Source organism: Onthophagus taurus, chromosome 3 (assembly GCF_036711975.1).
Source record: "Onthophagus taurus isolate NC chromosome 3, IU_Otau_3.0, whole genome shotgun sequence".
NCBI classification, from domain to species: Eukaryota; Metazoa; Arthropoda; class Insecta; order Coleoptera; family Scarabaeidae; genus Onthophagus; species Onthophagus taurus.
In genome coordinates this window covers 17,067,531-17,080,795 of record NC_091968.1, presented here as the reverse complement: position 1 = coordinate 17,080,795, position 13,265 = coordinate 17,067,531, and the positions used below count along the sequence as shown (strand labels likewise).

At 37.5% G+C, this 13,265-nt stretch overlaps 1 protein-coding gene across 1 annotated transcript; it reads right to left on the bottom strand.

Annotated features, from left to right (window-relative positions):
• Positions 1 to 14: 14 nt before the first annotated feature.
• Positions 15 to 4,242, bottom strand: LOC111416158 (collagen alpha-1(I) chain-like). The gene is made up of 5 exons (XM_071195047.1): positions 4,146 to 4,242; positions 4,046 to 4,092; positions 3,097 to 3,125; positions 1,701 to 3,045; positions 15 to 1,643 (listed from the first exon to the last, which is right to left on the bottom strand). Exons 2-5 carry the CDS (start codon positions 4,068 to 4,070, stop codon positions 313 to 315), a joined length of 2,730 nt encoding a protein of 909 aa, XP_071051148.1. The 5' UTR covers positions 4,071 to 4,092; positions 4,146 to 4,242; the 3' UTR covers positions 15 to 312.
• Between the last annotated feature and the right edge of the window lie 9,023 nt (positions 4,243 to 13,265).

Here is a 13,265-nt window from a genome sequence, read left to right as displayed (position 1 = left end):
AAATAACACATGTCTACATTTTATTTTATCATACCTTTATTCGCTTTTAAAAATACATATTACTTAAAAAAATACATGGATCTTACCGTTCGTGGCAACAGCAACTTTTACATCTACAAAGTTAAACGTTAAACAATAAAGACAAAGAAAAAATGAAGAATAAAATGAAATACAAAAATATTAAACCGTATTTTAAAAAAATATAAAAATAAACCGTAGGTACTTCAGCATAATATCACTATTTTATGTACAACGCGGGCGCAATTTATCGACAAATAAGCATTTATTATTTACGTTTTTCTTAAAACCTATTTAATTCGGTGGTAAGTATTCTCTGGTAGGCGCTTGTGGTCTCTGCCCTCCTGGAAAACCTTGTTGTGGTCCTTGAGATGGGCCTTGACCCGGATATCCTTGATCACCTCCTCCAGGACGTTGACTTGGTGGGAATGATGGCGATGGTCTTGGTCCAGTTGGATATCCTTCTGGACCTTGACCTGGAGCTGGCCCGGAAGGTCCTTGTGGTCCACTAGGTACTTGAGGTCCACTAGGTCCTTGTGGTCCAGTAGGTCCTTGTGGTCCACTGGGTCCTTGCCCAGGTCTTCCACTAGGATATCCACCTTGGCTTCCTGGAGCACTTGGTCGTCCACTTGGATAACCCTGATCGGGACCTTGACTTCCTGGTCCACCTGGTTGACCACTTGGATAACCTTGATCGGGTCTTTGACCTCCTGGACCTCCTGGTCGTCCACTTGGGTATCCTTGGTCTGGTCTTTGACTTCCTGGTCCCCCTGGTCTTCCACTTGGATAACCTTGATCAGGCCCTTGACCTCCTGGTCTTCCACTTGGATAACCTTGATCAGGCCCTTGACCTCCTGGTCCTCCTGGTCTTCCAGTTGGATAACCTTGATCAGGCCCTTGACCTCCTGGTCCTCCTGGTCTTCCAGTTGGGTAACCTTGATCAGGCCCTTGACCTCCCGGTCCTCCTGGTCTTCCACTTGGATAACCCTGGTCAGGTCTTTGGCTTCCTGGTCCTCCAGGTCTTCCACCTGGATAACCTTGATCAGGTCCTTGACTTCCCGGTCCTCCTGGTCTTCCACTTGGGAAACCTTGATCAGGCCCTTGACTTCCCGGTCCTCCTGGTCTTCCACTTGGGTAACCTTGATCAGGTCGTTGACTTCCTGGTCCTCCTGGTCCCCCCGGTCCTCCAGGTCGCCCACCTGGATAACCCTGATCAGACCCTGGACTTCCTGGTCCACCCGGTCTCCCACTTGGGAATCCTTGATCTACTCCTTGACCTCCCGGACCACCTGGTCGTCCACTTGGATAACCCCGATCTGGTCCTTGACTTCCTGGTCTTCCTGGTCGTGCACTAGGGTATCCTTGATCTGGACCTTGTCCTCCTGAACTTTGTCCTGGATATCTTCCAGCTGGACGTTCCCCTGGATAACCTCCTGTTGGACCTCCTGGTGCTGGTCCCGATGGTGCTTGACCTGGATAAGTTCCTTGAGGTGGCCCTGATGGTGCTTGACCAGGATAACCACCTTGAGATGGCTCTGATGGTCCTTGTCCTGGATAACCACCAGGAGCTGGCCCTGAAGGTGCTTGACCTGGATAACCTGCTGATGGTCCAGACGGTATTGGTCCTATTAAGATAATAACACTTTAGTAATCTAAATAAAAGAAAAAGATTTATTTCGTACCCCCAGGTCCAAATCCTCCAGGAACACCCGGTCCCAGCGGAAACTGTTCGGGGCTGCCCATAATCGAATAATCATAAATATTAGCATTAATTCCGTACAAAGAAGGAGCCGTGTTACAATCAAATTGATTCCACCAAACACAAACCAAGTATTCTTGATGGAAAATGGTTCCATTGGGGCACAAAAAGTCGTAGGTCTTGTTGTTAGCGCACACATGGAATATTTGACATCTCGCTTCGACATCGGCGTAATACCCAGGATATTCTTGATCTTCACATCTGAAGGAAGTTTCGAAAATCTCAGAGTAAATAGGATAGTCTATATCTGGTTCACCGGGAATCGCAGAATAATCGCCTTCGTCGTAAGTACCATCATCGAAATGACCTGGGGCAGCTCCGCCAGGACCTTCACCGCCAGGGAAGGGTCCTTGAGCACCTGGAAATTGTCCTTGAGAACTTGGGAATTGTCCTTGTTGACCGGGGAATTGTCCTTGTTGACCGGGGAATTGTCCTGGTTGACTTGGGAAACCTCCTTCTTGGCTAGGAGCACCAGGATATCCTTGTCCGGGTTGCCCTCTTCCTGGATAAGGTTCAGGGCCTTGTGGTTTTCCGCCTGGAAATCCTGATCCTTGTTGACCTCCCTGGGTTCCTCCAGTACCTTGTGGTCTTCCTCCCGGAAATCCTGGTCCTTGTGGACCTCCTGATGGGTATCCTTCGCTTGGTCTTTGAGAAGGTCCGGATGGGAATCCGCCTTCACCGGGTCTTTGAGATGGTCCAGATGGATAAGTTCCCGTTCCAGGTCTTTGGGATGGTCCTGATGGAAAACCACTTTCGTCAGGCCGTTGCGATGGGAAACCTCCAGGTCTTTGAGTATCAACGGAAGGGAATCCACCGCCTTGTGGTCTCTGCACAGGTCCTGATGGATATCCTCCTTCACTTGGTCTTTGAGTAGGTCTTTGTTGTCCTTGGCCGGGTCTTTGGAAATCTACTCCCGGTGCTTGTTGGCTAAATCCTGGTGCTTGTTGACCAAATCCAGGTGCTTGTTGTCCAAATCCAGGTGCTTGTTGTCCAAATCCAGGAGCTTTAGGTCCTTGTTGTGCTGGAAAACCTCCTGATGGACCTTCTTGAGAGGGTGTTCCGTATAAACCAGATGGTCTACTTGGTTTTTGAGTATCAGGGAATCCAGGTTGACCCAAAAACCCACCTGGAGTTGGCGAAGTTAGTTGTGGTCTAGATCCAGGAAAACCACTTGGTCCAGTTTGTCCTCCTGGTTGAGTAGGTGATGGAGCACCAGGACCTCCATCAAATGTCTTTTCTGGTCTGTCATATTTATACCCGTTTTGTCCCTAATAAAATAGGATTAGTTATCAAGAATATTTGTTAATACGAGTTCTTACCGAAGTTGTTGCGGCGGCTAAGAGTAGCACTGTTACGAAAAGAAAAACATAAATAATTAATTGAAGGTTAAATTAAGTAATATGCGAAAAATGTGAAGAAGAGACAATGGAGTGAAGATATTAGTTTACAAAATAAACTAGAAGGGGATTACTAATTATATCTACAATTGCATCTAGTTCACATGGAAATATTTAATGATGTGAAGAAAATTTTTAAGAAAAAAATTTTAAATCATTAAATTCAATCATTTCTTTTGCCCAAAAAACATCGTATTCATCTAAAAGACGTTACCGTGAGGTTAGTTCACACGATTATCAAACCTTGTATAACCTGCATCCGCAATAATGATCCTTCGACGGTGTATCATCTCGCGGACCTTAATTGTCCTCGTTTACGTAACGCGTATTTGAGATTTTCGGACGTAACCGAAGCAGAAGAACCTAAACAAGTCATTGTTTCCAACCGCAATTGTGTGTGGTACAAGGAAAATTCTTTCACATACTCCGAATTATTTAACTCTCTTAATCGCTTTGAGAAAGCTTATTTATTACATTTCTTTAAAAAATTAATTCGTTTTTAACAAATAAATTTTTCTAAATCAATTGTATGCAAATACGATTTTATTCCAAATTGATTTCAGCGACGATTTCCGACACCTCGACTCGATAACAAGCGTTATACAACTTTAAATTGATGTGTTAATGAGATGTCTTGAAATATATACTTATACTTCAATTGAAATTGAAAGGGTGCAATTTTTATGGAATACTTAGAGAGTGATTCAAACAAAATTTTATTGGTATAACAGTCCATTATGAAAAGGATCGTGTGCTTTTATAAAGTCATTACGCAAACCTAACAAAAAGAGATTAATTCAAGATGATCGGGCAAAATCAATTCAAACCCAAAGCGATGTGTAAATCAATTAGGAACAGTTTAAAAACTTACCCGCAAATAAAAGTATCCAGTTCATTATATTTTCTAACAATTAATATCTGAAAAAAAATCAAAATGAAATGATAAAACTTTGCGGATGCTTCAGCATCACCTCAATACACTCAAAAAAAAGTTCTTAGATTTTATGATCAATAAAATCATAAGAGCCCAGTTGATGTAGAACTGACAATCCCGAAAACGACTTCAACTATTTATACCGATTCAACCCCCGAAAAATGTCTTAAACCACCACCACCTAGTCGAGCGTGAAGTGGTTGGATAACCATACAATGGACCATCATCATCCACATCTACGAGCAGTTTCATGGTTGGGGGAACAGAAAAAGGAACAGAAACGGTGTTGTTCCCAATTGCGCGAGAAGACGAAACCTTCTTCTTTTCGATCGTGTGGGGGAGACGATTGCGGTCGTTGGGGAAGAAGGATCTTCTTCTTGGTTGTCTCGTCGTTGTATGCGAAAACGACCTCGAAGTTATGAAGAAAAAGTCTTTTATGTGTGTTCTATGATTGTGTTAAATCGATTAAAAATTTCAAATTGAAAGGATTGGGTTTTTCTTCGAAAGGAACACTTAGTTTGGGGTGAAAATATCTTTATTAACTTTATCTAATAATAAATCCTAAATAAATTTAGAACATCCACAGACACATAAAGTGATACTTTCACCTTCCATAGATACAGATTACCAGATAGGATGAGCAACGAGAGCATCTCTCGCAAGAAGTGACATAACGCTTTTATAATCTCCTTTTGCTGTTGATAGATAAAAAAACTTTTATCTATTAAAGATTTGTCAATTAAAAACTTATTATAAGATTAAAAACTAGGTGCATAGTTATCCCTAACAAAAAAATTTTAAACCACAACTAAGAAAGATTTAATGATTCATTATTAATAATATTTTATTAGCGTGATATCGATCTAGTGGGATAAATGACCTTTTGAGATCAATTTACGTTAGTTACGAGTCGTAAAACTTTCCCGATATGAATTAGATTTTGGTGTTTTTTCTGTTTAATCTTTTATTGTGTTATTTATCAAAACATAGGTTAATTTTTTTATATTTTATTTATTTGTTTTATTATATAAGGTCATGGAAATAGTTTTTCATAATCATATTATGACTGTGTTTTTGTCATTGTTTACAAATCTTTTTATATCGTGTCTTTACGTAATGGTTATTGTACGTTCACACAACTTTATGTACCTTATCTTGTGAAGGGTATTACTCAGGATTCATACCTCGCACTTTTATGAGATTTTACTTTAGATACGCTGCTTTTCATTGCTTAGCTAAATAAATAAGGATTAACAAAGTTGGAGTTAGAAAAAAAATTACGAAATACAAAACATCGGATCTGGATCCATTTTTACAAATAATCCAAATTTTAGAAGATTAAAACCACTTTTCCTCCTTCAAATCTTTTCTTCATACAATAAGGATTAATAAGAGAAAGGGCTTCATAGAATTTCACGGCCGGTTATATTCGAAATAAAATAAAACAAAAAACTTCTGAGTTATGCCGTGCGTAACTCAAAAGAATTAATAACGTTAATAATTAATTTAATTATTAAAGTTCCGTTACTTAGAGTTCCATAGCCAGTCCATAGTCAGTCTGGGTCAAAGTGGATAGGATTAAAATTTCATTACGTAGACCATGTAGAACGCAGAACAAGAGTTTTAGATAAGCCGAAAAACACAAAGCTAGAAATTTGAGTCATTAGAACATCGAACCCAAGAAAAAAAGTAAAAGATGTCGTAGAAGGTGTATGATGAAAACTCATACCAGAGAAATAATCGAGATTCGTCCCAGAACTTGTAGAGTTGTGCCAGTCATCGACTAAGTTAAGCTGGAAATAAGTGTTTTATGTGCAATATGAGGGAGCAGTCATGGGATTGCCATTATCACCAGTTGGCTTTAAAAACCAGTCTTAGAAAACTATAGTTAAGGCTACGATATGTGGATGATACTTTTGTCATCAGGCAACACGGCATACAAAGGCTTGAGAATCTCTTAAGCTATTTAAACAGCCGGCGTCCAATGATAAAGTTCACCATGGTTTTCCAAAAGGAAAACCAGCTTCTATTCCTTGATGCATCAGCAACAATGGACTATATAAACACGAAATGTACTGAAAAAACGCACACGAACAGAGACCTACGAACTTCATGGCATCACCACCCACAACAGATGATGTCCATAATTCGCACTCTTTTCCAAAGAACCAGGAGATTATGCCACAATGATAATTTGAAGAATGAAACGGACAAACAAGGAGAAGAAGCTACACACAACAGATAGAGTAACGTGGGGCAAAAGGACGCACCTAAGGTTTAAATAATTATAAAAATAACAAATGTGAACGAAAAAACACTTTACTCTTAGGTATGTTAATACAATCATTTATGTATGAAAATATAAATATTTGGTTCTGAAAGAACGAACAAAACAAAAGAAAATTTTAATAATATAAAAAAACGCAGAATGGGGCAAAAGTCATGAACATGTGGGGCAATAATCTTGTGTTCTTATTTTTACTCGCAAAGCTCACAAATAAGTGTTCCAATATTTTCGTATGCAGTGCAGTTTTCGTGCCACCAGTTTTGATACTGGTTGCACTGAATCCAGTCTTCAGTGGGTTTTCGGAGCACGCAGGACACGAATGTGTTATAGAAGAAGATAGTTTTGGCGTTTTGCAATCGTTCTTTTTCTTGTTGCTGCTGATTTTTCTCATTGTACCTTTCTTGGCTTGCAAATTTTCTTTTCGAAGCTTTTCTGCTCGGTCCGCCTCAAGTTTTTCTTTAAACGGGGTGCCGGACAGTATTTCAGATTTTTTGCACCACTTTCTTCTTTTCTAATCTTCAGATCTTTTAGGGAGCGGAATAATTTCTGCCGGAGAAACTAGCTTGTTTTTTGGGCCGATTGTAGACGTAGAAGGTGTGTGATAAAGATCATCAATTGAAATTTCTACTGCTGAGGTACTTGCAACCGGACTATTTGTTGACTGCTTTTGAGGGGTTAAATGTTTTGAGGTGTTAAATTTTTAATTAAATCTACTGCAAATATCATGTGGGTAAAAATCTTAAAATGTATGGGGCAAAAGTATACACGTATTATTGCCCCATGCGAAAATATGACTTATGCCCCATATAGTCAATCAAATTTCAAATTTAACGCCACTTCTGCTGTCAACAGATCCATGCGATTTTCATGTGTTTAATATATCCTCATATATTGTAGGTTATGTAAAAAATTTGTTTTAAAAATACAACCACAGGTTACATGCAAATATAAAAAAATAATAAATACATCATTATAAACACAACACTTCACAGAAATTGCTATAAAAACACTGGCGGGTATCAATACTGGCTGTCGAAGGTTACGGTATGACAGGGTTACCAGATTGTGTATCCGCCTCTGCAAAAACGGCTTTTGAGACTTATGCCCCACGCGGACTATTGTCCCACTCTATTCTACGGTAAGTAATCCCAATTTATGGTTTCATCTGTCTACCCTTTGTTACTGGTGTAATGAAACGGATAATCAGGCGACTAAAAAATGACCATAAAAAAGACTAAACGATAAAAATACTTGCTAAGAGCGGCTACTAGAGAGCGATCCATTGGGCATGGCCACCATCCATGACCACCAGAGAGGCCATAGAAATGGATCGTTATAAGAACAATATCAATAGAGAGGATGGTGTTGAGCTAACCCAAATCTGACAGATTTCACTGTACTCGAGTAGTAATAAGTAAAATAATTAGTTACTGGAGTATATATTTTCAGTTTCCACCGATTTTATCACTTTTCAACTTGTTTCTGAAGAAGTTTGCAACATGGCATCATGAAACGTCAACCAGAATTTTAACAGATGCACGGGATAGCTCGGAAACTTCTAAAAAAAGTTTTATTTCTCTTTTTTATTACGTTGGAGTCAGTTGTCGAACCCTGACTTCATTCATTTTTTACCTCCACACTTCCCTTCTTCCAATTCCTGCATCCCAGCGTTTCTTTTGCATCAATATTAACCGTCTCTTCCCATCTTTCCATGACCTTCCTTTCGATCTCACTCCTGTAATTTTCAGTTTGTTAGCATACTAGAGAGTCTTTCATTCCCGAAATATGACCCCACTGTAGTCTTTTAATAATGATATAATTGGATATCTCTAGTTCCGTAAGGTAGTGGTATAATTCATAAATGTATCGGCTTTTACATTTCTTGTTTTCTTGAATTAGGCCTTAATTTCTCTTCAAGAGTTTCCTCCCAAATACAACAACATCGTTTGTTACTATTTGAGTTAAAATCCATGTTTCACAACTATAGGCGATGATGAATATTACTTATGGTTTTGCATACTTCTTCATCTTCTTTTATTAAGACAAAAATTTGTGTTTTTTGCTATAAATTGAAGTGAGTTTTTCTTTGCTCACTTCGCCCATCTACCGTCCTCCATTCTATCGACATAGTCTATTCAGTATCTTCGTATTGATCTTGTGAATCTAATAATTCTGGATATCTAGTTCTTCTCGTGTTACAGCACTCCTATTCTGATCACGTAACGTTACCCCTCTAATTGATCATAATGCTCTCATTTCTACGCTTCTAATCATACTTTTTGATTTAAAAGTTTATGTCCGAGATTTTGCCATGTATGTTAGAATCGGTCTCACAATAGACTTGTAAATATCCGATCTTAACTTTCTGTTGACTTGTATTTGTCCAGGTGAGGTCTTTTAAGTAGCCTAATATTCTTGCCGCTTACGTACGGATTTCTTGATGTACACTGATACCTAGTAATAATAGAAACACTTCAAAGCTCTCATTAAAGAGTTGGACAATAAGAACACCCAATACCACACCTAAAATCAAAAAATGAGAGGACATATAGATTTGTACACACATAATAATAGGTATACAAAGAAAACAATAAACAAGTATATATAATCGAATGGCTTGGAAACAACATCATCTAATGTGAACCACCTCATACTAAAAGAATTATACCGCAATGCATAAGATGTCAAGTATACGAGTACACCAAGTCCTACTGTCATAATATATTCAAATGTGTAAAATCAACAACCCAGTTAAATATGCTAACTGCGGAGGAAACCATACCGTAAACTATAATGGGTACGAACTTCACTAATATAAGGTAGGTATCTTCATCGCCAACAACATCCTAAGGAACTTCAAATATTTCTTAATGAACGAACATAATTAAGAAGTGCATGAAAACGTGGCCGATAAGAGTCATCTTTACTGTGCATAGAGTAATTTGTAATCATCAAGAACCGTCAGTACCTAGGTATGCACCTCGATAGACGCTTCATATGGAAAAAATATATTTTCTCCAATAGCTAGTAACTAGGTATAAAGCGAAGAAAAAAAATATATACTGGATCATTGGCCATCATAGCATCCCTCCAGCGTTTTCAAAACATAGTTCTGTTTCATAAGTCTCCAATGATTGATAAGCATTGAACGTGATATCCCACTGCAGATTATAAAGAAAGTGTGGCGAATCACTTTCTTTATGATCTGCAGTGGGATCCTCCAGTTCAGCTTAAAGTACAATAAACGCGTAATGTTCTTGTCAAACAACTAAATGTTGTCGTCCATTCTAGTTCTGGGGGAGATCAAAAGAGATCACTCATGAGACTATACACGACAAGGTTCCATTGTTATAACAAACGTTTGTTGATTGCTGGGCAAATTACAATATTAAATAGAGCTGAACTCAGATCGTCTCCTTGGTGGATTCCTGTTAGTACAGATGGTTTTTCTTCTGAGTTAATTATTTGTACTAATTCGTGTTGTGTTATTTTTGTTCAGTTGTTGTATAACTCAAATAGAGATAACGCTTGTTGAATTGAACTTGTTGACAATCACCGTGTCAAAAACCTGCTCAAGAAGTACAAGGGTTTATTGTCAACTTCTAGTATTTCTATAGTATCTAGAGTTAGCCATTTCCTTAAACCCTTGCTGTTTTCCATTAATATTATAATAGAGTTATAGTCCTATAGATATCTTATCTGAATAGTGTTTCAATGTAGGTTTCCCTCTTTTTTAATTCCTCTTATTAATTGCATTCCAGACCGTGTTTTGTTCCTAGTATAGGTCATATTAGATTAATTTCTCCCAACTGTTTCAAGCCATTCGAGCCATTTGAAAATACAATTACTGAAATGACGACTTTGTGTAGCGTTCATCGACTTCGAAACATAGGGTTCAAAATGGTAGAAAATATGGTCAAGGTGTCATTTAATGATTTATATCTGTTACCCAACTTTATTTAGACGTTCATTATTTACGTGCCAATAATGATTATAGCAACCCTTTGGAAGATCGTGGTAACCAACCCCGGTGGGAAGCTGGGTCAGGACTAACAGGAGCAAAATTGTCCTTCGAGGAATAGAGGGTTGGGCGTAAGGAAACAACGCCGTAAACAAAATACACATAATTATGGGAACATGGAATGTGAGAAGTCTTAATAGAGAGATAACGCTTGTTGAATTATGAATACATCAGGAAATATCACAGTGTCAAAAACCTGCTCAAGAGGTACAAGGGTTTATTGTCAACTTCTAGTATTTCTATCGTTTCTAGAGTTAGCCATTTCCTTAAACCCTTGCTGTTTTCCATTAATATTCAATAGAGCTATAGTCCTATAGATATCTTATCTGAATAATGTTTCAATGTAGGTTTCCCTCTTTTCTAATTCCTCTTATTAATTGCATTCCAGACCGTGTTTTGTCCCCAGTACAGGTTATATTAGATTAATTTCTCCCAACTGTTTCAAGTTTTTTTATTGCCATATTCACTCAATTTTCGATTTCCATATATTTTTTATGTTCCTCCAGTGTTCATTTCCGTCATTCCCTTCTATTATAAGTTTCCAGATAATTTCCCTTTCCATTCGATTTTGATACAATATTTTCGTACTGTCGTCTCCGGAGTTTTCTATATCAAATTTTGTAACAAAAATTCTTCTTTGTAGATTAGCTATAAAAATAAGCTTTAATGTTACGATGTATCGTTCTTCACTTGAATAGGTTTGGAACCGGATCTCTCTCTCTCTTCTCCGCCGTGGCTTGTTATTTCAAGTCCCAACTAATTAATAATACACTTTTACATCGTCGATTTGGTCCTGTGTAATCTTTTAATTCATAGTTTTGGTTTTGCTTTCGAGCATGAGCTTTGTTTTTTTCTTATTAATTCTTAATCCTACAACTTTACCAGCTTTTTCATTTTTTGTGTATTTCCTCTGCATCTTTCATTGTTCTGTCCAAAATGTTGGTAACATTTACATACTGACCCTATTGAACGGTTTTATTATTCAGTAGGTTGGATCTTCTTATTTCCATTTTCCTTATATCGTGACATTAAGTCTATGTATAAATATGTTGTACATCATATTCCTATGCCCTCTACAGAATTTGGTTGATAGTAAAAATCTAATCGATTCCTATAATCATTTCTACACACCTATCGTTGTATTAGGTCGTTGGATTAGCATATACGCTTTGGCAGGACAGTTTGTGTCCTTTCTTGCATACAGGGCATATTATTGCCTTGTTCCATTCTATTACTATACCTTCCTCTTCCCTTACTTATTTAATCAATGCAAGCAAAGTTTCCCTGAAACTTTCACTTCCCATTTTCAACACCTCAAAGGGAATATTATCAATATCTGTTGCTATCCAATTTTTAATGCAGGTAGGGATGCAACATCGCTCATAAAAACATCAATATTATAACATCGATGTTTTTCAAAAGTGAAACATCGATATTTAAAAAAATATTGAGTGGCTGAATTTTTATTATGATAAGAAATAAAACACATAGATAATGTTATTTAAATTTATTTTTAATTATAGAATTCAAAAACATTAACTTGGACAACCTGGTGCCCAATAAGTAATTCCTTTCCTGACTAATTGTTACGCCAGCTTCAGAGAATAATTGCTCACTGGAGTTGCGACGAGTGGCAAATATTTCATTGCTATTTTATACAAACATGGAAGTAATGGTCGATTATTTTATCAAACATAGAAGATAAATCGAAATAAATGTACCGTTTGCATCCCTAAATGCAGGTTCAATGTTCTTGTGTGACCCTTCGGTGTTAAGCTTGTGTTTGCATCTCTGTCTCCTTATGTATTGATAGGCATTTCGTTTATTGTTGTTCTTTCCTCCATAGTTTTAGACATAGCTTAGACTCTTTAGTTTTCCGTTTTTTTCTATTACTCCTAATACTAATAAGTATCGTAGTAATCGTAGCTGGTTTAATCGTAAATAAATAAAAAAAGTAGCAATAATTAAGTCGGATTTGCTACAAACCAAATCCATGTTGCATACTTTGCAATAATCTTAAGTTAAGTTAAGCATCCTGTTTTGCTTCGCACCAGCTATCCCTTAAGGGCTCCTTCCTTTCCCCAAAATTCTTATAATTATTGAGAATAGGTTTTTAGCATTTATAATGTGTAATCCTCTACTTTCCTTAGAATGATATTTCATATCATAGCTATTTGAACATACAGTTACTGAAACGACGACTTTGTGTAGCGTTCATCGACATCGAAACATAGGGTTCAAAATGGTAGAAAATATGGTCAAGGTGTCATTTAATGACTTATATCTGTTGCCCAACTTTATTTAAACGTTCATTATTTACGTGCCAATAATGATTATAGCAACCCTTTGGAAGATCATGGTAACCAACCTCGGTGAGAAGCTGGGTCAGGACTGACCAGAGCGAAATGGTCCTTCGAGGAATAGAGGGTTGGGCGTAAGGAAACAACGCCTTAAACAAAATACACATAATTATGGGAACATGGAATGTGAGAAGTCTTAATAGGGCTGAAGTATAGAATCAGCATATTAGTAACATAGTTTTTCAGGAACTTTAAAGGATGACTTATGCAATACAATCAAGTCCAACGAACAAATACAGCCTACATGCCGAATACAACGACAATGGTAAAAGAGTAGTTAATTTTGCCATCTCTAGAGGAATGATTCTATGGTAGAAAATGTTCCTCAAAAATGATTCTCATATCACATTGAATGTCAGAATCCAATAAGTTTAATAAGTCTAAGAAGCCATCTAATAGATAAGAAATCCCTATACATGGCGAAACTGAAAGGTGAAGAAACAAGATTACAATATCAACAAACACTAAATGAAAACCTTAACACTGTGA

Bases quoted from the DNA above. Each gene is read 5' to 3' on its own strand.
- LOC111416158 (XM_071195047.1), bottom strand. From the start codon at position 4,070: ATGAACTGGATACTTTTATTTGCGG. The intron at 3,126-4,045 runs GTAAGTTTTTAA...TTTTCGTAACAG, and splicing joins CTGGATACTTTTATTTGCGG to TGCTACTCTTAGCCGCCGCA. The intron at 1,644-1,700 runs GTACGAAATAAA...TTATCTTAATAG, and splicing joins TGGAGGATTTGGACCTGGGG to GACCAATACCGTCTGGACCA.